Source organism: Taudactylus pleione, unplaced genomic scaffold (assembly GCF_031769625.1).
Source record: "Taudactylus pleione unplaced genomic scaffold, aTauple2 ptg000089l, whole genome shotgun sequence".
NCBI lineage: Eukaryota > Metazoa > Chordata > Amphibia > Anura > Myobatrachidae > Taudactylus > Taudactylus pleione.
Window position 1 is genome coordinate 1,149,682 of NW_028284491.1, and position 24,956 is coordinate 1,174,637.

General features: G+C 43.1%; 1 protein-coding gene across 1 annotated transcript in view; it reads left to right on the forward strand.

Annotated features, from left to right (window-relative positions):
* The first annotated feature begins 2,148 nt into the window (after window positions 1-2,148).
* INTS6 (integrator complex subunit 6) overlaps window positions 2,149-24,956 on the forward strand; it is a 59,763-nt gene continuing 36,955 nt past the window's right edge. Inside the window, exons 1-3 of the mRNA XM_088469093.1 lie at window positions 2,149-2,616; window positions 2,837-2,914; window positions 3,961-4,110. Of these exons, the coding sequence (XP_088325219.1) occupies window positions 2,506-2,616; window positions 2,837-2,914; window positions 3,961-4,110 (339 nt within the window). The 5' untranslated portion in view covers window positions 2,149-2,505. The remainder of the gene's footprint in view (window positions 2,617-2,836; window positions 2,915-3,960; window positions 4,111-24,956) is intronic.

Below are 24,956 nucleotides of genomic sequence, written 5' to 3' on the forward strand. Positions count from 1 at the left end.
GGTGCAAACCTGGTTTTGTGCAGTTGATGGCAATCACTGATGGAACTGCCCACCACGGCCATTCCTATATCTGTGTGTGTAGAAGTGTATGTAGGGTAGGCATATTCCCACTGATGGAATATGCCTACCCTTGATCTTCTATATACAAAGAGCATCACAATGGGGAGGAAAAGGGTGCTGTGGGATAATGGTGTATATGCTAGCAAAACTATATAATGCAGATTTTTAATAGGATTCTGTCCATCAGCATACACCTTTAAAAACACAAAAATAATAAACAATCAGATTGCTTTGAAATGCAGTAAAATGTTACGGATTACATTATCAGCACCTTTTTTAGGAGACTATTACTAAAAAGAAAAACACTTCCATACATATTGTGAAAAGCAATGCACTATTAGGCCATTGACGTATGTTCCATGATAGATGCATTACAGTCAAATGTTTTTACTGAGGCAGATACACGACTATGAAAAGTTCTTGGTAAACATGACCTCAGACTTGGGTGGGGTTTGATTTTCTCTGGTGTCAACGGCCTCTTAAACAATAGCTTACACCCTAATAGCACTTTATTTTGGCTGAATGAAGGCAGAGCCACCTGACCCTCTGATTTACTGTACCTCTGAACACACAATGTACAATCACTTTCTTTGAATTTATGAAGAAATTCCACTCTATTTGGCCATCACTGCCAAAGTACATGAGCGGATAGGTAATAAGTCAGGAAATGTGGCATCTAAATCCAGAGGAAGCCAGGCAGCTAAATTAACCATCTAGCTTTCACCTCCTCACCGCAGCTGTACGAGGACGTTTACTTCTCCGGATGTTGTGGAACTATAAACACCTGCAGAACCCAACAGCACCGCTACAGGGATACAGCTGCTCCTTGCCTGATATTTATTAAGCTATTTATACTTACCCTCCAACATGACCCTTTCCATCAGGTACACAATGCTCTGCTCCTGGACTTCCCTGTGTTGAACTAGGTAATTGATGAGACAAGTGTTTCACCACAGATGGCTGCAAATATACATTAAGAGGGTTCCGTCCAGGAGCAGAGTATTTGGTACCTGATGGAAGGGGTCATGTTTGGGGGTCTGTTTACATAGCGCACACATACTACACAGCACCCTTCCTCAGTTGAACTTACAATCTATTTTCTTTTGTCAGATGGACGCACACAGATATTTTTTCTGCAGTTAGGAAACAACGAAAGTACCCGTACATTTTTCTTGCGGTCGCATGGGGGGGGGGGGGGGGGGGGGGGGTGAGAAACCGGAGGAGCACACCCAAGAAAATGTTGGAAGAACATACAAACCCCACACAAAGGACCTTGGTCAAGAATTGAACTCATGACCTCCCAGGGGCTTTGAGGCAGTAATGCTAGCCACTATGCCAACCGTGCTGCATTATGTAAATAAAGTGTGTGGACAGAGCATTCGACTGGCAGCGGGCCCCTGTCATGAGCATAGGACACGCAGTGCAGCCCATGTTTATATTCGTTATCCGAGATCTCCCCCACGCCTCAGCAGGCGGATACTTAGGAGCTGACGAGATAGGACAGTAAATTGCAGCATAGGTGACGATATAAACAATCACCGAGATGGGGGGAGATTCGTGATCGAAACGGTAGCAAATCGGTTTTCCACCGAAGCACGCAGCGACACTCCCGCTCCCATCGCTGTCCTGCTGACGACTGAGGGGAATATCGCCAGCAGCGACGACGACGACGCCGCCGCCACCCGAGGAAGCGACACAAACACAACCTCCCCCCCCTCCCGCAGGAGCCCCTCCAACACTACCACAGCAACGCGCGCTCCCGCGACGCCCCTTCCCGCCCATCCACGTTCTCGCCTGGCTCCTCCCTCGCTTCAGCTCACATTTAACACTTTCTCATCCAGGCCTACATCCGGCTGTCCCGTGTGACGTCGCCCTATCGCAGCCACGAAGGCGTTAAGAGCGCCAAGCTCGCGAGCGCCGTCCCCCCCCAAGTCGGCTCCCGAATATGTAAAACAGAAGAGGCAGGCCGGCCAATAGCAGGGTAGTCACGTGGGCGGTGACACCGCCCCCCGGCCCTGGGAGCCCCGAGACCCCTCCCGCTCGCTTTATAAGCCACCAGTGCGAAAGGAAGCGCTCAGTAGAGGGAGACAGAGGCTACGCGAGAGGGGGAACTAGTGCTGAACTCATTCAAACTTCTGTCACATCCACGGGGGGTTATAAAGCAAGCCAGTGCAGCAGCCCTCCACCTCACAAACGTTACACTGAGCCTTAGGCCAGGCAGGGGGTCCCAACAGGGTATAAGGGAGTCCGCCACTGTAAATCACCTCCGCTCTAGCCAGCTTCCCCGCAGAGCTGGAGGCCACAAGCTGTCACACAAAGAGGACATGATGCTGTGGAGGAGACACGTTGGCTAGTGCCAGGGTGGTACCCCCCCACCCCCCTCATACATCCATACCCTGCTGCTCTCCTTGGCCAGGTGAATGGGACTGCACATGTAGTAGCACTATGCCCATCTTACTTTTCCTGCTAGATACGTCCGCTTCCATGAACCAGCGCACCCACCTGGGCACTACCTACCTGGACATAGCTAAAGGCGCTGTAGAGACTTTCATGAAGGTATAGTACACTCTGCCAGTGAGCAGCTCCCCCTCCGCTTTGGAGGGGAGAGTGCAAGAGCTCACCCCCCCACCCCTCCCCTTCCCCCCTGGCACACTGGCTGGAGAGTCTCCCAGCAGCATGTCCTGGGTCTGACTGCTGCCAGCTGCCTGCTCTCCTCAGTGCCCCCTCCAGCAACTCCTGTCCTTGCCTCTTCTCATGCCCTCTCTGTGTTTCCCAGCTTAGATCCCGGGACCCTGCCAGCAGAGGAGACAGGTACATGCTGGTCACTCTGGAGGAGCCTCCTTATGGGATCAAGGTAAAGAGATCGTCGTGATGCCCCCAACACTGCTCCCTGCAGCCGCCCTTCCTGTGTCATGCTGCAGCCCTGGCATGCCATGCAGCTCATCTCTGGGTTACAGCACACACAGATACATTTAGGAGCTGACAGGAACATGGCCGACATCCCCCGCCACCCCCCTTGCAGCCCAGCTCAGCAGCAATGAACTGTGGGAGATGAGGATTCAAGTTAAAAGTGACATTCCCAAAGGGAGTTTGTATTGCACGGCACAGGCCCTGGAGTACTGGGGCTGATGTTTGCAGGAGACTTCCGTGGGTCCCCAGTCCCTCATTGTAAACTAAAGAGTGTGCTGTAGATCTTGATTAGCATAATCCCTCATGAATCATTGCATTCATTTACCCCGGAAACTTGCAACCTTATTTATATTATTATTGTAATATTTCATCTCTGAAACTGGTAAACATATGTATCAATCCTTATTAGTCATCCTGTTCTAACATGCTTTGTCTTGCAATCTGACTGTTTTTAAAGTGTACATATTTCTGCATGAAGTACTATTTAACCCATTAGATCAGTTTTGATTGTACTCTTTGGATTGTTTCTTTTTTGTGCTGCTATTTGTCCATGAAGGGTTCTGTTTTTAATGGTTAATATAATTTGTGACCGCTCTACCTTAGACGAGTCGTTGATCACTAGAACGTGACACCACTTTCTTTGGGGTCACCTCTTACAAATGACTGGTGATCCCTCAATGAAGATATTTAAGGTACCACCCTGGTGGCACTTGTATTACTGTGCATGTTGGAGCTCTTGGGTAGAAATTTAAATACCATGAATATGGCCATCACTTGATTGGACAGTTGCTGCATACATGTCACAATCTGATGCATTATTTTAATTTTTAACTCTGGCAGCACAAGTTCTGTAATGTAACATTGAGTTCTTTAGCTTAAAATTCTTCTATCGGTCTGTTACAAATGACACTGTATAGCACTTTAATTTTTTCTGTTTAAGCAAATGTATGGAGGAGTTTGAAGAATATGTAATCTTTACTCTCTTCACAGGCTGGATGGAAGGAAAATCATGCTACCTTTATGAACGAGTTAAAAAATCTTCAAGCTGTTGGACTCACCACTCTTGGCCAATCCCTAAGGACAGCCTTTGATTTGTTAAACTTAAATAGATTAGTAACTGGCATAGACAACTATGGACAGGTAGGTTGGCATATTGAAGGAAAACCCAGTTTCCTCCACTCATGTTTTGTTTTTGGTCTTCACTTATAACATATTTTTAGGTCTTACAGTTGAGAAGCAGGCTTTTAGAAAGGTACTTTGTATATAACTTGCTGGTCTCTGCATTCTGTATCACAATCTGGATGGAAACAATCTTGGGGGCCTATATATTAATAATCAGTGCAGTGACACAAGCTAACCCCTCTATATATTAAAATTGCCTCGCAGGTACAGCTGTTTTAAAAACCCACTGTCCATGCAAGTTACATCCTGGACATATTGGAGGGAGTCTTTTAAATTTTCGAAAGTCTCCTACTGAGAATCTAACCCTGCATGCACAATACTGTTTCCATAGCCGGTTAGGGGCTGTGGACGAGAGATCTTAAGATCCCTCTCCTTTGACAAAGCCTCCATAGGCATAATGCACTCTATGCCATCTGAGGATGGCATAAATCAACTGGCCAAACTCCAAAAATCTACCATTTTTGGAATTTGATACATAGGGGTCAGACCAAAATCCCCATTGATGATGGGGATAGTGGTCACCAGAGCTAATTAGCCTTTTGCATGAGTTTTGTGAAATCTCCTGCATTAGGCTGTTAGTACATATTTGGGATACCCAAAATTATGCAGAAACTAGTATTTATATTTTTTGATAAACACTTTATAAATATGCACCAAAGTCTTAACAGAATAACTGGTGTGCAGGGCCGATTAGAGAATCACAATTCCCTACCTTCATTTTTACTCTAAATAAATAAATCCTCTACATGTACATATATTCGGTTAAAAACAATTCACAAGGCAATGGTATATGTGCTAGACATGCTACTGGACCTTACTTTCTGGATACACTAGTAACTTCAACAAATAACATTCAGAATATTCACATTCTGAATGTTGACAAGTTTCAACAGTTACTAGTTTGCAAAGTCTGTATATTATATATCAGTGACTGAGTGTTTCTCCCACTGCGCCCCAGAATAATTACTTATGGGGATAGTCATCTATTTGCTGGCATAATAGCAATTTAATTTTATGTCTAATAAAATACAAGGAGCTCAATCTAACTATATAAAGAGAAAAAAACTTTCCAAACTGTTTATACTTCATATATGTAGTAAGAATAACTTCCCTAGGTACACTGGCATTTATGATTGATATAAACATATATACAGTCTTGGATACTTTAGAATGGCTAGCTCATTTTTGCAGTAGTGAGTTAACCCTAGAGCGCACAGAACTAATGGAGACCTGCTTGATTCTATAGCAAAATACATATATTGTTTCCTAGCACTTTTAACAAATTTGCTCTGTAGGCACAAATGTTTTGGGTCCATGAATGGTATGGCCTGTGTAACTGAATAGCTATTCCCTTGATTTCTACATTATTTAAAATGCAGCCAGTCACATTGTGTTTATTTGGCCTCTTTACTTCTGTTACAACTTACTTCCCATACATGTTCTGGAACATGCGTTTGGTCCTGGACAAGACTGGTATGTAGTGTGGTAGGGTTAAAAGACAGGCTGTGTATGTTATAGTTCAGGGGTCAGGGAACTTTTTTACCTTTTACCCCAAAATAGATACGCCGATGTAACCCCTTGATTTGAAAGGAAGGAAATCATAGTTGTGCCGCTTGTACAAAAACACAAACACCGGCTGCTCCTCGGAACTATGGGAGAGACGTCATGACGTCTCTCCCATAGTGCGCATGGAGAGAGCCAGAAGGTGGAGTTCAGAAGGGAACTCCAGCCTCCGGCTAATGCGGCGCTGCAGGGAAGGAGCCGGGCACCCATTGGTAATAACATCTCAGCGGGCGTCTGGCTTAGAGCCTCCCTGCGGCACAGCCGGACATGCATATGAATCATTCTATATTATAGGATGATTCATATGCATGCCCGGCTGTCTGTCCATTACCCCCAGGATTTTCATTTTTACCCCATGTGGGGTAATTTACACCTGTTGCCTGACCACTGTTATAGTTCATGTTGTAATTTGTTGGGTGCTGCAATGTATAAAATGCTGGGTAGTTATGTTTAGTGTATATAGATAGGGGTATGTATGTGTGCATATATATATATATATATGAGAGAGAGTGTAGTAGCACCAATATTGGAAGTGGATGAGCTTAAGCACCCACACAACTTGCACAACTTCCTATCTTTGTGTGACTCAAACCTTTTTTTAATTGCAAAATTGCTGGCAGTCAATGGTTAGGGGTGGCTAAAACACTAAGTGATAAGTCACTCATACAGTGTTTTTAATGCTCACACATGGAGCACTGCCCTTGGAAATAGAGAAGCAGCCAGCAGCTTTCTACAAGTGAAGCTGCTCCTCCTCCTCTATGGCAGTGTTACACTGGGAGTTTGGTGCTTGGCTGTGATGTCGGTCACGTGCTGCACTACCAATGTCAGGAGGAGGGTTGTTGTCTAGGGTACCCCCAGGGCTCGCACTAGTGGAAAGCTCCCAAATTTGAGCCAGCATTCAAACAGTCCTTTTATAGAACCATGTACAAAAAAGAATCAAGCTTCTTGTATTGGGTCTCACTGCTTGTTTTTGCTGTGCACAATTTTTATAATTATATCTTCGGATTGTTTGGTTTGTGTAAACCGATATATTCACTATTAATTACCTACTGTGAAGAGTGGAACTTTTTTTTTTTTTATAAAAAGGTATATGCAACACGAATACTGACTGTTTCTAGAGCAACACTTGTATAACCAGTTATTGGTGGTATATCAGACAATTCTGCACATTTGCATAACTTAAAAAAAAAAACAAAAACGAGCACTACATGGCTAAAAGTTTGCGGACACCCCTACTAATTATTGTTTGGATATACCACTTACTAGCATTGCTAACTGGCACAAAATCAAACTTACAAACATGCAATCTTCTGGGACATACTGAAGTGCTCAGTGTATTTTAATGTGACATTGTCATGATATCACCTTTGCAACAAGTCAGTTTGTTGCATTTCTGCCCTACTCGAGCTGCCTTGGTAAACTCTAGATGTAGATTTACTAAAGCTTCTAAAAATAAAGTGGTGGTGTTGCCCATAGCAACCATCCAGATTGTAGCTATCATTTCTATATTGCATCCTGGAAAATGATAGACAAGATCTGGTTGCTATTGGCAACACCACCACTTAGAAGCTTTAGTAAGTCTACCCCTAAATGTTGTGTGATTGAAAACGTCTAGAGATGGCAACATCTTGGCCACAAAAAGCTCCAAAAAAGAGTCAACTGAATAACTTGGCACGTAAAAACAGTCTGTCATCTGCACATGAACTGTTAATCAGGAGCATCATGGATTGCATTTGCATGGCCAAGTAGTTGCACACAAGCCACAGATCACCATGCAGAATGCCACAAGTTGACTGGAATGGTCACTGCTTTTGGACTCTGGAGCAGTGGAAATTTGTTCTCTGGAATGACGAGTCACACTTCAGCATCTGGCAATCTGATGAACGAATCTGGATTTGGCGGATGCCAGGAGAATGCATCCTAACTGCATGTGTTGTGAAGTGTGAAGGCAGAAGAATAATGCTTTGGAACTTATGGTTATAGTTTGGCCTGGACTCTCCAGGGAAGGGAAAATGTTAGTGGCACAACACACAATGACACTTTAGACTGTGGTTCCATTTTTAGGTTTGGGCTAGTGACCCGGGCCCCACAAGTGTAGGGCAGACCGCAGTGAGAGCGGACTACTACTGGTGGCGCTGTATAGGGGGGACTACTACTGGGGGCACTGTATAGGGGGGACTACTACTGGGGGCACTGTATAGGGGGGACTACTACTGGGGGCACTGTATAGGGGGGACTACTACTGGGGGCACTGTATAGGGGGGACTACTACTGGGGGCACTGCATAGGGGGGACTACCACTTGAGGCACTGCATAGGGGGGACTACCACTGGGGACACTGCATAGGGGGGACTACTACTGGGGGCACTGCATAGGGAGGACTACTACTGGGGGCACTGCATAGGGAGGACTACTACTGGGGGCACTGCATAGGGGGGACTACTACTGGGGGGACTACTGGGGCAGTGCAGTATAGGAGGAATTACTACTGGTGGCACTGTATAGGGGGGGACTACTACTGGGGGTACTCCCTGAAATTATGAGGGGAGAGGGGCACCAGTCCATTACACTGCCAGGGGCGCTTGGATTCCTAGATTCACCCCTGGCCATTGGGATGAGTTGTCACACGAATTGTGAGCTAGGCCTCATTGACCACCATTAGTGCCATCTCACTGTCTTGTATGGGATAAGTTGTTCATACAGCTTGTGTGTGATGTTCAGGTGTCCACATATGTTTTGGCCGTGTAGTGTATGTTTTTGTACATTTTGCACAAACACTGAAAATCGTGTAACTAACTTTGGCAAGCATCTCTAGACCACTGTTCAGCTCCCAGCGTACAAAATAGCAGTTGATAATTTTGGCCAAGTTTTCTACTGAAAGATCCCATTACCAACGTTCATATTAATATTGGAAGCACAGTGTTCAAACTTGTCAACGTTCATGTTAATATTGGAAGCACAGTGTTCAAACTTGTATCATCCCTAGGGGGTGTCTTCAGTGCAAGCCTCACAGATTTGGACAAGATTGAAAATGTTACCATTTGTTTGTGACATGTACAGTGCTACTTGGGTAATCTTAAATGAAAACAAAACATGGAAAATGCATATGTTTATTTTCAAAGGACACATTAGAGGGGATTCATTTGACTGTAATGGTCATGAAGTGCCTTGAATGGGTCATGTGAATGCAATTTTTGTTCATTAGCATAGCTAATTTTCCTTCTCTCTCCATATAGGTGCGTGGGAATTTTAGTGATGTAAGGCTGCCATGTTAAGCAGTAATTTGCAGAGCCAAAAATTGCATTTATCTTTTTCCACTCCACTTAAAGTTTCTGGCGTATTGTTGTTTAGACCCAGGTTGCACAGCCTTTTAACACCTGAGGGTAACTTTAACTGAACAAAAGCAGACTGCAGGGTACTTGGTCGTTGTGCTATAATGCCAGAGATTTAACAATAAAATATGTATAATGTAATAAAATAAAGCTTCTAACACCGTCTAGTGTTATAAAGTTCTCTCAACCTCAAGAAACAGCTTTTGCTTTAGGGCTTATATTTTGCCCTTAACCAAGATGGTCACAGCACAACTTCCTGCTAGATGTTCGATGACTCATCAGCAACTTGTTTAGCTGAAACTTGTGTTACCAGGAATCATTGAAAACCACATACTCCATCTTGTTCTCTGATCTTGAACAGTTAAAGTACATTTCTAGTAAACTTGTAGATTTATTTTTATTCTCTGCAAACCTGAATATGATGAGTAATCTTAATAATTTTTTTTTTTTTATACTCCATAGAATTCTAATGCTCTGTATAAGCCTATAAATGTAAGTGATTTTCATTGCTGGCATTCCTTTCCAATGTAACCTATTACAGATGGTATGGATAGCAATCCCCTGTGACATTTGCTCATAGGTAGGCTGGGGATTGACAGATGTACAGGAGGGGTTAAAGTATACAGGCAGGGAACGTTGACAGTGTGGAGACGTGGTGCTGCCAGCTGGTGGTGTACTGCAAGTGTGGAACGAGCTGGGGACATTGAGGATTCTGCTGGAAATACAGGTTATGGAAGTGGAATGGTCCTTGGTGGAGATTTTGTTTTCATATTTAAGCAATTGTACTTGATGGTATGACCAGTGATCAGCTACTCGGACATAATGGTTTTCCACCTTCAGATGGCTTTTGTATTGCACATGTTCTCCTGCAATGTATTTCTAAATACATTTGGCTTTTGTTTTTGGCAAAGCATTCATATCACGTTGAAGGGGTGTGCCTTTTTTTTCCATGTAATATAAGAAAATCGAGCTTTGCACCATAGGGCAAATACAAGCCTGAAGTAAGTGGATGACTGAAAAGAAACTGGGTATACACTATATGATGTGACCCATCGTGTGTACGCTGCATGATCCAGTGTATGATGGCGCGATGTCATTACATATTGCATGTAACTGTACTGAGTTATTAATTGCATTGTCCCATTTGCTGTGCAGAATAGCAGATGGGACGATGTGATGAATGATATATCGTTTCGATTGCGTTGCAGCTGTCTAGTGTGTACCCAGCTGAACAATTTTGAGAATTGGACACAACCGCACACCTGGGCATTGCTGTTACTGCAAGTGTCAACTGTGACACTTACATCTTATATTCAGTCATATCTAAAATGTGAGTTTCGCTCAGGGCTGTGACATGGATTCCCTTACTGCCTTGCATATAATTCATTATAAAACGTGATAAAATATAAAAATAAGCAAGTGTAATACATTCAAAAAAGTATTATAAAAAATTGTGGTGTTATATTAAAAGCTAATGGTTAGCATTACCGCCTCGCAGCACTGAAGTGGGTTTGATTCCCCCTACAGTCCTAACTGTGGAGTTTGTATATTCTCCCTGTGCTTGCGTGGGTTTCCTCTGGGTACTCCGGTTTCCTCCCACACTGCAAAAATATATTGGTAGGCTCCCTGGGGTGGAGCAGCGCTGTAACCGGGGTGCCGCGATGGCCGGTGGCCTAAAAAGGCCCGGCAAGGTGTCTTATTTTTTAATTTTTTTGCACACGTGGGAGAGGTTGGTGGATGGGAGGGGCGGTTGCGATGAGTGAGAAACAGCTGTCACTCTAAAGTCCTTCAATGCAGTGTGTTATGGGAGATCAGACAGGAAGTGTCTGATCTGAGGAGCCATGCTGCAGAACTGTGCTGACTATCTCACCTAAAGGTTAGTAAGGGGTGAAAACTTGAGGAGGGGCAATGGGTAAGAATAGCACAGTTGTGTCTGGTAAAATATATTTAAGGTGATGTAGAATATTTGTGTGCTATATAAATGAATGTTATTTAATGTCATAATGTAGGACACTTATTCATATCTAACTACAATCTTAAAGTATAAGCCCATTTGGTGTCCCTGTAAGATGACTGGTGGTAGGTTTTGCTTTCTGTCTTCAGTAGTTCTTTCACTAATGGTTATTTGTTGATGCTATTTACTGCAAGGATCTGTGTCCCTCACACTGCAGAAGATGTAGCGGAACATTTGTACTCTATGCCAAAGGACATCTACTGAAATGGGTTTAAAACATTTTCTGTATTTAAGTTACTACAGGATAGGGCAGCAAACTGGACAAGACCACATCTTTAAGCTAATGAAATCGGCTATGTTTACATTGCAACTAGAATTCCAGTGGCTATTAAGTATTAACCACAAATAGAAATAAATACAATTATTTGATTATTCCTTTTATTTCCTGGCCATTTTGTAGGTCTTGGCCATGTGTGATTTTTTTGGGGCAGTTAAGCAACCTCTAAGACACGTTCCTATGTCATCCTCATTAAATAAAAGTAGCTGAGCTTCTGAAACTTTGTTGCACAATAGTATTTCATTGTAATCAATGTAGCAACTAGAATTTAATACCATAGTTAAACACTGGCAGAGACTTGCATTACACTGGTTATTAGAATGCACAATACCTTCTTATATACTGGTTTTATGTCCTGATCAGATTGGTTCTGTATTTGTTTTATATACTATGAATAAAGTAGAGTGATACTATTTTGCAATAAAGAGTACTTTGAGTAAGTGTTACCTGCAATATTGTATTTGGCCCTTGAAAGCATCATTGCAAAGTTGAAGCATAATTGCCTTGCTATGGATTATAACAGTCTATTGCAAATTATTATATATATATATATATATATATATTTTTTTTTTTTCTGTAACTACAGGTCTTTTAGCTAGGCTCAGTTTAGTTATTTGTTAATTGGAAGCTGCAACCACTAGATGGCCACTGTTTCAATTTTTAATACTTCTAAACAAGAAATGCTCCATTTAGTTACATTTTACTACTAATTTTGTGTTTTCTCTAGTTAACTAGTTTTATAATGCATGAAAAGATTCATACACAAATAACCATATACAATTGTCATTCCACAGCATCTACTGTCTTGCACTACTAGCATTGCCTCTGTGCTAGACATGAAGCCCCCCACCACAACCACCCTTTTCATTATGTCATTGTTTATATCGGAATTGTGCTTAACATTGCCCCCACTAATAGTAGACTGCTGAATGTTCTGCTTAGTGACTGGATGAGTTCCACGTTCTCTGAAAATAGTCTGCTTCTTGCTGTTAAACTAAGTACAGGTTGAGTCTCCCATATCCAAAATGCTTGGGACCAGGGCTATTTTGGATATCGGAATATTCTGTGTTTAAGACTATTTGCATATTATAATGAAATGTCTTGGGAATGGGACCCAAATCTAAACACAGAATGCATTTATGTGTTATATACACTTTATACACACAGCCTGCAGGTCATTTTATACAATATTTTTTATAATGTGCATCAAAAAATGTTTGTGTACATACATGAAATTCATTTGTTTCATATACACCTTATACACACAGCCTGAAGGCTATTTTATACAATATTTTTATTAATTTGTGCCTTAGACAAAGTTTATGTACATTAAACAATCAAAAATCAAAGGTTTCATTATCTCAGTCATGCTGAAAATATTCCGTATTTCGGAATATTTGGATATGGGAGACTCAACCTGTATAATAGTGTAATCCACAAGTTCTTATCAAATTTAAGATTTATGGTATCTTTAAAGCAATACTGGTGACGTCCATATGGGGTCCAGTGCTCGAGATTGCTGCAGGTTCATCTTTGCCAAGTGATGCCAGAATTCTGGATGAAAACCGATTTGGACCAAAAACCTTAATAGTTTGAAATGAAAATTAAAAATGTTTTTCTTAACCTCGTAATGACTAGGTTAAACTTAATCATTAACCCTTGATTTGACTTTCGTAGGGGGCATTTTTTTTACCTTTCTTTATATTGTGATCTGTTGTATAAACAGATCACAATATAATCACTAGATGATAATTATAATAGTTCTGGGTAGGCCTTATAAACTGCACTGCTGCCAGAACCTTTTGCTCAGGTGTCCTGCTTTGTAGATTATGGCCTTCAATTGTAAATTAATTTTTCATCACCGAAAATGTGAATTTTGTGAGTTTTTTATTTTTATTTTAGAGGATGATGGTAATTGGTAATGTTTAGCTGATCATGGTTTCATTTTTTTTCTTCCCTGAACAATCAGATAGGTAAGGTAGAGTGGCAAAGGAAGCATTAGCCATTTACAAGTCTAACATTCAGGTATGGGTTTAAAAGGGCACATTCATGAACAAGGGGCGATATCAAATTTTGTAAAGCTTGGCAGTGCTGCTTTGACCTAAATGTTTATATTAACTAATTTCGGTCAATTCAAAATGGCTGGAGAGGGTTCTTTACGTTTATGGTCAAGTCATTAAGCCTCCTACACAGGCAAATCTTTATTTGCTGTATGGGATAGTTGATGTTGGGCACAAATGACTTATGGAAGAGTCCTATTGGAGATTTAGGGCAGTGTCACCAACATTAGCCACATGGCGGTCAGCGTAAAATTCAAGGGAATTGTCCCATTTGTTTGAGATATGGCAATGGCAGTGTCTCCCATCTAAGCCACAGTATTCACCAAATGTGCTCAATGTCTTTAGGAAATGAGAGGATATTCCTGCCAGCTACTTCTACTCTTCTGAAAGGGCGCCACATATTGAAATAGGGTCCAGGTTCTATAGCTAGGACCCATTTTCTGAGAGTAGTCCTGAAACCAAAGCACTGTGGGACTGCTCTGGGTCACACTGTTCCTCAAAATCAATTTCTTTGATTAGAAAGCAGTTTGATCTTTAAATTTAGAAAGTCTGTCATAACCTCTCCAGTATAGAACTGGTTTAGTCAAAGTGAATAGTGGAGATAATTACATTGTTTTTTTTTTAAGAGGACAATGGTTCAGAGTTGGGGTTCATTGACTGGAGGTTATTAGTTGAATGTACAGTGCCTTGCAAAAGTATTCACACTATTTGGATCTTTCATGTTTTGTTGCCTCACAACTGGGAATTAAAATGAATTGTTTGAAGGTGTGCATCATTTAATTCACAGAACATGCCTACAACTGTGAAGTTGTTTTTTTTTTTTTTTTTTTTTATATTGTGAATCAAACAATATTTAGGATAACAGAAAACTTCAGCGTGCATAACTATTCACCCCTCTTTTATGGAGCCACTTTTTGCGGCAATTACAGCTGCAATTCGCTTTGGATAAGTCTCTGAGCTTGCCACATCTTGCCCCTGGGATTTTTGCCCATTCCTCAAGGCAAAACTGCTCCAGCTCCTTCATTTTGGATGGTTTCCGCTTGTGAACAGCAATCTTCAAGTCTGACCACAGATTCTGAATTGGATTGAGATCTGGGCTTTGACTAGGCCATTCTAACATTTAAATGTTTCCCCCTTAAACCACTCGAGTGTTGCTTTAGCAGTATGCTTCAGGTCACTGTCCTGCTGGAAGGTGAACCTCCATCCCAGTCGCAAATCACAGGCAGACTGAAACAGGTTTTGTGCAAGAATATCCCTGTATTTAGCACCATCCATCTTTCTCTCGACTCAAATCAGTTTCCCAGTCCCTGCTGCTGAAACATCCCCACAGCATGATGCTGCCACCACCATGTTTCACTGTGGGGATGGTGTTCTTCAGGTGATGGGATGTGTTGGGTTTGCGCCAGACATAGCGTTTTCCTTGGTGGCTGAAAAGTAAAATTTTAGTCTCATCTGACCAGTGCACCTTCCTCCATACATTTGGGGAGTCGCCCACATGCCTTTTGGCAAACTCAAATTGTGTCTTATTTTTATCACTAAGTAATGGCTCTTTTTTCTAAAGCCCAGCTCTATGGAGTGTATGGCTTATTGTGGTCACATGCACGGATACACCAGTCTCTGCTGTGGAAATCTGCAGCTCCTTCAGGGTTACCTTTGGTCTCTGCTCTGCCTCTATGATTAATGCCCTCCTTGCCCGGTCTGTGAGTTTTGGTGGGCGGCCCCTTCTTGGCAGGTTTGTTGTGGTACCATGTTCTTTCCATTTGATGGATTTGATGGTGCTCTGGGGATCATCAAAGATTTGGTTATTTTTTTTTTTTCTTTGAACCAACCCAGAATTGTACTTCTCAATAACTTTGTCCCTGACTTGTTTGGAGAGCTCCTTGGTCTTCATGGTGTGATGCCTCTTGCTGAGTGGTGTTGAAGCCTCTGGGGCCTTTTAGAAAAGGTGTTTATACTGACAGATCATGTGACTCTTAGATTTCACACAGGTGGACTTCATTTCACTAATGTGACTTCTGAAGGTAATTGGTTGCACCAGAACTTTTGAGGGGCGTCATAGCAAAGGGGGTGATTACATATGCACGTGCCAATTTTCAGAATTTTATTTACAAATATTCTTTTTTTTTTATATATTTTTCTCATTTCACTTCACCAAATTAGACTATTTTGTACAGATCCATCACATAAAATTCAGATTAGAAAAATAAATGACAGGTTGTAATTTAACAAAAAAGGTAAAAAGTCAAGGAGGGTGAATACTTTTGCAAGACACTTGTACATGTGTAGGTACTTCCTTTCTACAGTATGACTGCCACAAAACCTTCACTGAAGTGGTAATTTCTGAAATATGTACCTAGTTCACCAATTGTATTTATCCGTCAAAATGCCATCTTGGCCTGGGATCATCCTAGCTTGTAACTGGAGATGACGTCTTCAATTTCTGCTACACAAGAGGTCTTCCCAACTATTTGCTACTGCAAGAAAGCTGGTATGAGGAAAGGTAGAGAGTCATGGGCGGAACTACCATAGGTGCAAGGGGTGCAGCTGCTTTGTGCCCCCCACCCCCCCCTTCAGACAGGAGCAAATTGCAAGGTCATACATTTCTACCTGGTAATTTGCTGATTAACATGGGTATTTCTTCTGTCTGAAAGGGTCAACTCCGGTCAAAAATCCTGGATTGAAGTCTTGGGAGTTTTGACCCGTGTTGACCCTTTCAGACAGAAGAAATACCCGTGGTGTTAATCAAATTACCGGTTAGAAATGAAAGACCCGGTAATTTGCTTTTCTGTCTGAAAGGGGTATAATTGGATTGTGCTCAATCCATGCATTTGGCAGGCTAGTAAATTGCATGTAACTAATGCCTTTTACCACAAATTAACAAAGCTGCTGTTTTCTTTCCTCTGTAAAACAGGCACTCCTAATGGTAAATGGAGATATAAACCAATTCACATTTTTGCCAAAAAAACAAAGGTATTTGATTTGTTCACAGCCTGGATTACATCTGCCATGGTTTGTGCCCTCCATTCTCCAGAGAACATAGAAGCAGCATCTTTTTGTGCGCTTTACCAATGTGCATCAATTTGGCAGGAACCAGTAACCTCACTGAGACGTGCTGGCTAATATTCATGAGAACTTTATTCATAAGGTGCTGGGTCCTAGTGAAGTGACAGGCTGTACCCTTTGCAGTTGCCTTCATTTTGTGGATAACAGCCCATCTTAAGAGGACTTAAAAATAACGATATTTGGGCCTGATTCGGCAGCGATCGCAACTGCCGTTATGCACGCAATTTGCCGATTGTTGCGTTCTGCTTATGCATTGCAGTGCGCAAATACTCCACTGTGGCTTCGCAGACCTATCGCAGAGTGATTGACAGGAAGTACTGTTTGGGGCTGGTTAGCAAAACGCAGGCGTGCCCATGCGTTTCAATGCCGTTGCAGGGGTTTGCGTAAACTAGCTGCTGCGATGCCATACACAGCTTGTGTACTCACTGCGTGCAATGAGGTTAGCAATTGCTGAGTAAGGTCAGAGATTGTGCAAGTGTGCACGAGGCTACGATTGTACTCGATGTTACCGCTGGTTTTACTAAGTATTACGAATGTGTTTGTGTAAGGCGGGCGTCCTTACGTTGTGCTGCGATGGCATAGCTATTGCAGAGGAATAGCATATCTTTGCAGTAAGACTGTGTGCGTAATCTATATTGCAGTTGCAATCAGTGGCGGGCTGGGCCGGGGGGCAGGGTGCCATGTGCCCCCCGGGCCGCAGCGGGCCGTTGCAGTCTGTCACTGTGACACAGACTGCACCGCATGTGTAGCGCTGACCGGACGGAGTCCGGTCAGCGCTACACAGCACAAACACACAGCCGCCGGAGACGGCAGCTGTGTGTTTGCTGTAATCAGCAGCCGCTGAGAGTCTGTCAGACTCATCGGCTGCTGCTGCTCCCACTGTGGGAGCCATCTTCCTGCTCCCGCAGTGGGTAATGGGAGAGCAGTCGTCATGACGACGTCTCTCCCATAATGCAAAGCGGCCAGAGGAGCCGGTGGAAGCTTCGGGACCAGGAGCGGGAGTTTCAGGTAAGGTTTTTTTTTTTTTTTTTTTTTTTTAAATTAAGTCTCTCGCTACTGGGGGCACTACCAAGAGGGGGGGGGATTTCTATGGTGGCACTACCAGGGGGGGGATTTCTATGGTGGCACTACCAGGGGGGACTACTACTACTGGGGGCACTACAAGGGGAGGGACTACTACTACTGGGGGCACTACAAGGGGAGGGACTACTACTACTGGGGGCACTACAAGGGGAGGGAACTACTACTAGGGGCACTACATAGGGGGAGGGGACTACCACTGGGGGCACTGCGAGGGACCACTGCTGGGGGCTCTATATAAAGGGCAATACTGGGGGTACTGCATAAGGGGGAGACTACAACTGGGGCCACTATTTAAGGGACATTGCATAAGGGTTACCACTATTGGGGGCACTGCATGGGGGGGTGGACTGCTTCTGGGGGCACTGCATAGGGGGTACCACTATTGGGGGCACTATATAAGGGGCTTACTACTGGGGGCACCACTACTGGGGGCACAAGGGGCACTGCATGGGGGGGATCACTACTGGAGGCCTGCATAAGGGTGTTATCTCCTGTGGCACACGGGGGCACTGCATATGGGCACTACGACAGGGGGCTGCCCCTAATCTTTATTTTTACCTTGCATTAAACCCATATGGACCCGCCTCCTCCCTGAAACACTTGAGGGGGGGTGGCGCCGTAGCACGCACGTTCTTCGGGCACCCTAGCTACACGCTACTCCTCTGCCAGGGCCGCCTGCATGCATTTGCCCCCCAGGCTAAAAGTTGCCAGCCAGCCCCTGGTTGCAATCCTTGCTGAATCAGGTCCTTTGGTCACTATGGCCATGCTTTGTGATGTTGGACAAAATAAAGCTAGAAATGTTTATAGTCCATCCAGCATTTGCAGAAACTAGTGAGTATACACTAGTCCTCTAGGACTAGGACTGTTTAAGCAGATTGCAGACCACACTAATATTCATTTTTATATTTTTTTTGCATGCATGTTGGGCGTGCAATATTCAGTTATATTTTTAATCGCTTTTAATAGCCGTGTTGCCAAGTGAAAAGTTTGAGGGCTTGCATTGAATTGGTGCTTGGATGGTCAAGCAATGCACCCACTGTACAGAACATTTATCACACTATATCTGTTTTATAGACTCTTCCAAGAACAACATACTCATGCGGTACAAAACCCTACCTCCACCATCCCATAATCCCCAAGTCTAAATGAACATTGGATACAGAAGGATGTAGATGTCTTTGTTCGGTCCTTGTTTCAGGGAAATTCATGCAATGTGGTTTATTTTTTTAATACCTCAGACCAAAGCCCCAAGTAAGGGTGAACTAGTGTAGTTGTGACACCCAAGTCCCCGCACCTTCCAGTTTCTCATCCAAACAAATTGCACATGCCTCGGCAGATCTATGCATTTACCACTCAACACCAAATACTGAATATATCTCGTATACTGTCTCCTCCAGTGCATCAGGGTAGTGTGACTGTCTACAAATGGCGTGGCAGGTTCCATTGATATGTGTTTCTGATCTGGTATCTTTCTAGTGTTAGTGGTCACTCAAAATTGTGACTCTCTTAAATAAAACTGCACCCAAGACAAGAGGATCCTAGAAACCCACTTGATGCATTTTCTTTTTTACTCTGAAGCTCCACATCCCAACCTGAGTAGCTGTTTTCCCTCGCTGGTGTGCTCTGTTCCAGACGCTAATTGATAACCCCTTAGTATCCGCAGGGATCTTATTTCATGATTTTCCACAACTCCCCAAGTTGCCTTTTTTTTTTTTTCCCCTCATCACTCCGTAGGACTCCCTAATTTCTGTGCTACCCTGTGTGCTCACTTCCTGCGGCATTGTGCAGTTCTTTGCTTAGGCAGTGTTACAACCAGTGCTAAATTTCGTCAGGAACGGTTTGGGTATGGATTGCCGGCAGTCGGGATCCTGTAGGTCAGAATCCTGACGCCGGGATCCTGACAGGGTTAACATACTGACAGTTGTGCGGTATGCTAACCCTCTCCCTACCCTACCTTGTCTGTTCTTTGCTGGCGAATATCTTCCACAGCTCTCAAGTAAAGCTGCCAAGTTTTACGTAGCTCACTTTTTCAATACTAAACCAGTAGACTACATAATGACAGTGACAAATCTTATATATAAATGTCATTGGTCAGTTTATAGGTCCGGTTATGCATTCAGACACCCCTGCACAGATTGTGATGAAACCAACGTGAGGTGGTCCAGTTGGATCCTGTCCAGGTTTTAGGTGGGGGGGGTTAGGGTCCTGTTCAGAGACCCCCTGTTGGTGTACGCTGGGCCGAACTTTTACCTGGGGAGCCTGTTCTGGGCCTTCCACTGGATGGATTTGGATGACCTCACATAATAAAATGTATTAACTTGAAGATTTAAACCCAGGCACCGCTGGGTACTTCAGCTAGTAGATGAAATATATTTCCAAGGCAAAAAGTAGATGAAAGGAAAAACCCTTTTTATTAAAATGCCTAAGACAAAAGAATTAGATATGTGAACAAATACCAGGGGGTTCATCACACTGCAAATCGCACCAGTATTTATTTTTTGGTCACTTTGCTGTGCAGTACTGGCTGCTGAGTCTCGTGCTTCACTCCTCTATCCACGTAGTAGGGACTGCGCTCAGTCTTCCCAGCTTCTGACAGATACGGCCTAACAGTACTTGCTGAGGCTTCATAATCCACTTGTGGCTAAACCTTCATTGCCGTTTAACTGGAGTCCTAAACCAGCAAGAGTCCTCTGCCCTGCATCTTAGTGTCTTTTAAAACGCCTATCACACACCCCATGGCGGGGTGGCTTTAGATGAGCAGTGACTCATAGCCCATACCACCAAGGATTGGGTTTCCACTTATAAACATCACAATTTTACCCTTTTTTTTTCTACAAGCACAATGGATGGTTATACATTCATTTGAATTGTCTATTAAATTCATAATTCTACACTGCACAAAGAAGGTGCAGTAATCTAGCAGGCTATAAAACTAAACTATAACGTGCTGATCAGTTTTCACAATCCTCCCCAGGTTTGTATGGAGCATTGTCATTCAGACTTGACATGGTTAATTCTGCCTTGTTCTCATGAATCTCTGTATATAACTTCAGTGTTTTTGTTGCTGGGATGTTTTTTTTTATTATTTATTTATTTTTATTTGGGGGGGGGGGGGGGGGTCTGGACTCCAGGGGTCAGTTTTCAGTGCGGTCAATGAAGTCTAAAGGTGGGTACACATCTGACAGATATATCTGCATATGATGGTTATTTATGCACACTGAATGGCCATAATCTGCTTGTGCCCTCGGGTCCCGGCTGGCGGATTCGGGGGCATACCTGCCCCCCTCCTCGCGGCTGCCGCTGTGTGTACGGTCGGTCCCCAGAACGCCCGTACACACCTGTCCATCGGCTGTGCGGCACAGCCAATGTGATATGTCGGTGATCTACAGTCAGGTGCATAAATATTGGGACATTGACAGAATTTTCATATTTTGGCCTCTATTCACCACCACAGTGGCTTTGAAATGAAACAAACAACATGTGCTTTAACTGCAGACTTTCAGATTTAATTTGAGGGTAATTACATCCAAATCAGGTGTATGAATTACAACATTTTCTATATGTGCCTCCCACTTTTTAAGGGGCCAAAAGTAATGGGACTATCAACTCAAAAGCTATTTCATGGACAGGTGTGGGCTATTCCCTCGTTATTTCATTATCAATTAAGCAGGTAAAAGGTCTGGAGTTGATTCTAGGTGTGACATTTGCATTTGGAATCGGTTGCTGTCGACTCTCAATATGAGATCCAAAGAGCTGTCACTATCAGTGAAGCAAGCCATCATTAGGCTGAAAAATCAAAACAAACCCATCAGAGAGATAGCAAAACCATTAGGTGTGGTCAAATCAACTGTTTGGAACATTCTTAAAAAGAGAGAACGCACCGGAGAGCTCAGCAACACCAAAAGACCTGGAAGACCACGGAAAACTGTGGTGGCTGACAGAAGAACTATTTCCCTGGTGAAGAAAAACCCCTTCACAACAGTTGGCCAAATCAAGAACACTCTCCAGGAGGTAGATGTATATGTGTCAAAGTCAACAATCAAGAGAAGACTTCACAAGAGTGAATATAGAGGGTTCACCACAAGATGCAAACCATTGGTGAGCCACAAAAACAGGAAGACCAGATTAGAGTTTGCCAAACAACATCTAAAAAAGCCATTACAGTTCTGGAACAACATCCTATGGACAGATGAGACAAAGTTCAACTTGTACCAGAGTGATGAGAAGAGTATGGAGAAGGAAAGGAACTGCTCATGATCCAAAACATACCACCTCATCAGTGAAGCATGGTGGTGGTAGTGTCATGGCGTGGGCATGTATGGCTGCCAATGGAACTGGTTCCCTTGTATTTATTGATGATGTGACTGCTGACAAAAGCAGCAGAATGAATTCTGAAGTGTTTCGGGCAATATTAGATGCTCATATTCAGTCAAATGCTTCAGAACTCATTGGACAGCGCTTCACAGTGCAGATGGACAATGACCCGAAGCATACTGCAAAAGCAGCCAAAGAGTTTTTTAAGGCTAAAAAGTGGAATGTTATGCAATGGCCAATTCAATCCCCTGACCTGAATATGATTGAGCATGCATTTCACTTGATGAAGACAAAACAGAATGGAAAATGCCCCAAGAACAAGCAGGAACTGAAGACATTTGCAGTAGAGGCCTGGCAGAGCATCACCAGGGATGAAACCCAGCGTCTGGTGATGTCTATGCATTCCAGACTTCAGGCTGTAATTGCCTGCAAAGGATTTACAACAAAGTATTAAAAAGTGAAAGTTTTGATTTAGGTTTGTTTAGTTTGTCCCCATTACTTTTGGCCCCTTAAAAAGTGGAAGGCACATATAGAAACCGTTGTAATTCCTACACCGTTCACCTGATTTGGATGTATTTACCCTCAAATTAAATCTGAAAATCTGCAGTTAAAGCACATCTTGTTTGTTTCATTTCAAAACCATTGTGGTGGTGAATAGAGGCCAAAATCTGAAAATTCTGTTAATGTCCCAAAATATTTATGGACCTGACTGTATCTTGCCAATGTCTTGACTAAATGTTCTATTAATTTTGCAACCCATTTGATAAATAAGTCAGTTTTCTTGTAAAACACGAAATTGTCTGGGTGACCCCAAACTTTTGAATGGTAGTGTATATTAAAAATAGAAGAAGAATTCTAAATCTAAAAATATATTTTTTATTATTTTTTACTTTTCATCATAGTCTTACCCATATCTGTTTAGCACCAAGTGTATACTCCCACATTTTATCCACTTCCCGTTTTCGGTACCTAGGCCCTAATTGGAGACCTGAGTGTACACAGGCACACTAACAGACATAGGGGTCTATTTACTAAGCCTTAGATAAAGTACCAGCCAATCAGCTCCTATCTGTCATGTCACAGGCTGTTTGAAAAATGACAGGAGATGATTGGTTGGTACTTTACTTTATCTCCATCCAAGGCTTAGTATATAGACCCCATAGTTATCAAATAGAAAAGTACAATTATTGAACAAAGCCATTGTGGTGGTGAATAGAGGCCAAAATATGAAAGTTCTATCAATGTCCCAATATTTATGCACCTGACTGTACGTGCAGCAGATATATTGGCCGATCAATTGATCAGCCAATGTATCGGTCAGTGTGTACCCAGCTTAAGGGGCATATTCAATTAGGTGCGAGTTTACAAAAAATCTTACACCTGCAGGGTTTTTCCTGCAGCCTCCAGAGCAGGTCTATTTTTATTTTATTTTTTTCCCTGTAATACATATTTTGAGGAAAAATTGTCGGCAACTGCTCTGGACCCCTTTGAGCACTCCCCCCTCCCCCATAATGACTAATAAGCAATTGGAAGTCTCCAATTAGCTCAATTAGTCTAGACAGCTTCCATGGACCAGCCGGTCACAGGACAGATACTACTCCTAACCCTGCACCCCCTCCCCACACACATTTCTCTACACTACAGTTGCTAACACTGCTCCCCCTCCTTACACATACCTACACTACCCAAAAACCAGCCTGGAACTGCATCCCCCATAAGCCGCAACCTCCTCTGCAACTAGGCCGGCAGGGAGAGTAATACCTCTTTTCCACCAAAAACCCAGGTCCGACCTGGGTTTTTGGACATGGTTCCAACCCTGGTCAGACCCAGGTCAGACCCATTTACACTGCACCTTTCATCTGGGTTACTCCCAGGTCAGCCCTGTTCACACTGAACTCAGGTCTGCCCTGCTAAAACTGTGAGGTCATTAAAAGTGGGAGGTGACTGCTCCACAGCCACCAATCAGCTCATTTTAGGCATGATCCAGGTCAGATAACCCGGGTTGCACCGTTTACACTGCACCATTACCCGGGTCCATCCTGGGTTCAACCCTGGTAGCTACCTGGGTTGGATTGCAGGGTCACTTGACCCAGGTTATTTTTCAGGGACCCATTTACACTGAGCTGCAACCTGGGTAGACACAGCAAAAACCCAGGTTTTTGCTCTGGTGTAAAAGGGGTATAAGAGACCCAGGAGCGGATGGAACACATCAGTAAGTGCATGTGTTCCGTGCCGCATCTTTTTTTCCTCCCTTGACTTTGCACACATTAAACCCTGCAAACAATTTTTTTTAAATGTGATAACTGATATTGGGAGCGCGTATACTTGCGGTAATCCAAAATTGGTCGCGAGGTCCATGTCCTTTTCTGCGTCCAAAATCCCGCACTCAATTGGATATGCCCGTAACTGTCCACAGAATCTCTATAGATAAAAGCTGCAATTTCAAGCTATCATACTGCACTTTATAAAGTTACACTGAGGAGCAGAACAAAGAAGACTATGCATATATTTTAACTAGAGATCAGCGACAAGTTTGGATCTCAGAATGAGGCAAAAACTTCATCATTCAAAGGAATCTCTGCACAGATGTCTGTAAAAAAAAAAAAAAAAAGACTTTTTGCCTCTTTCTGAGATCCAAACTTGGCGGGAAGAACCGAGCCAAAACCAAACCGCTCGTTTATTTTTGACCATTTTAAAAGTACTAAAAAAATAACCAGTTAGGTTTTATTTGCAGTGCTTCTTGGTGATATTTGGATCCTTTGGAACCCTATGCCTTGTGTTAATGCTATCACTTTTCTGATACTGGGTTCCTCACCCACAGTGTAAATTGATACATTAAATACTTTGGAACACTGGTTCTGCTATGAAAAGTATTTTCTGAGAGGAGTGCATACGTTAACTACACACATTTATCATGGTACGTTATGTGCCCATTGCACACAATACAAGCTCAGCCAGTTGTAATCTTCATAATTTTGGAAACTTATTTTTACCAGAATTATGCTCCTAGTATGGAACTTCAGCCTCTGGCACCATGAACTGGTCTCTAGCTGCTTATACCGCCTATGTACAGTTATAATGCTGTATTGGACATGACC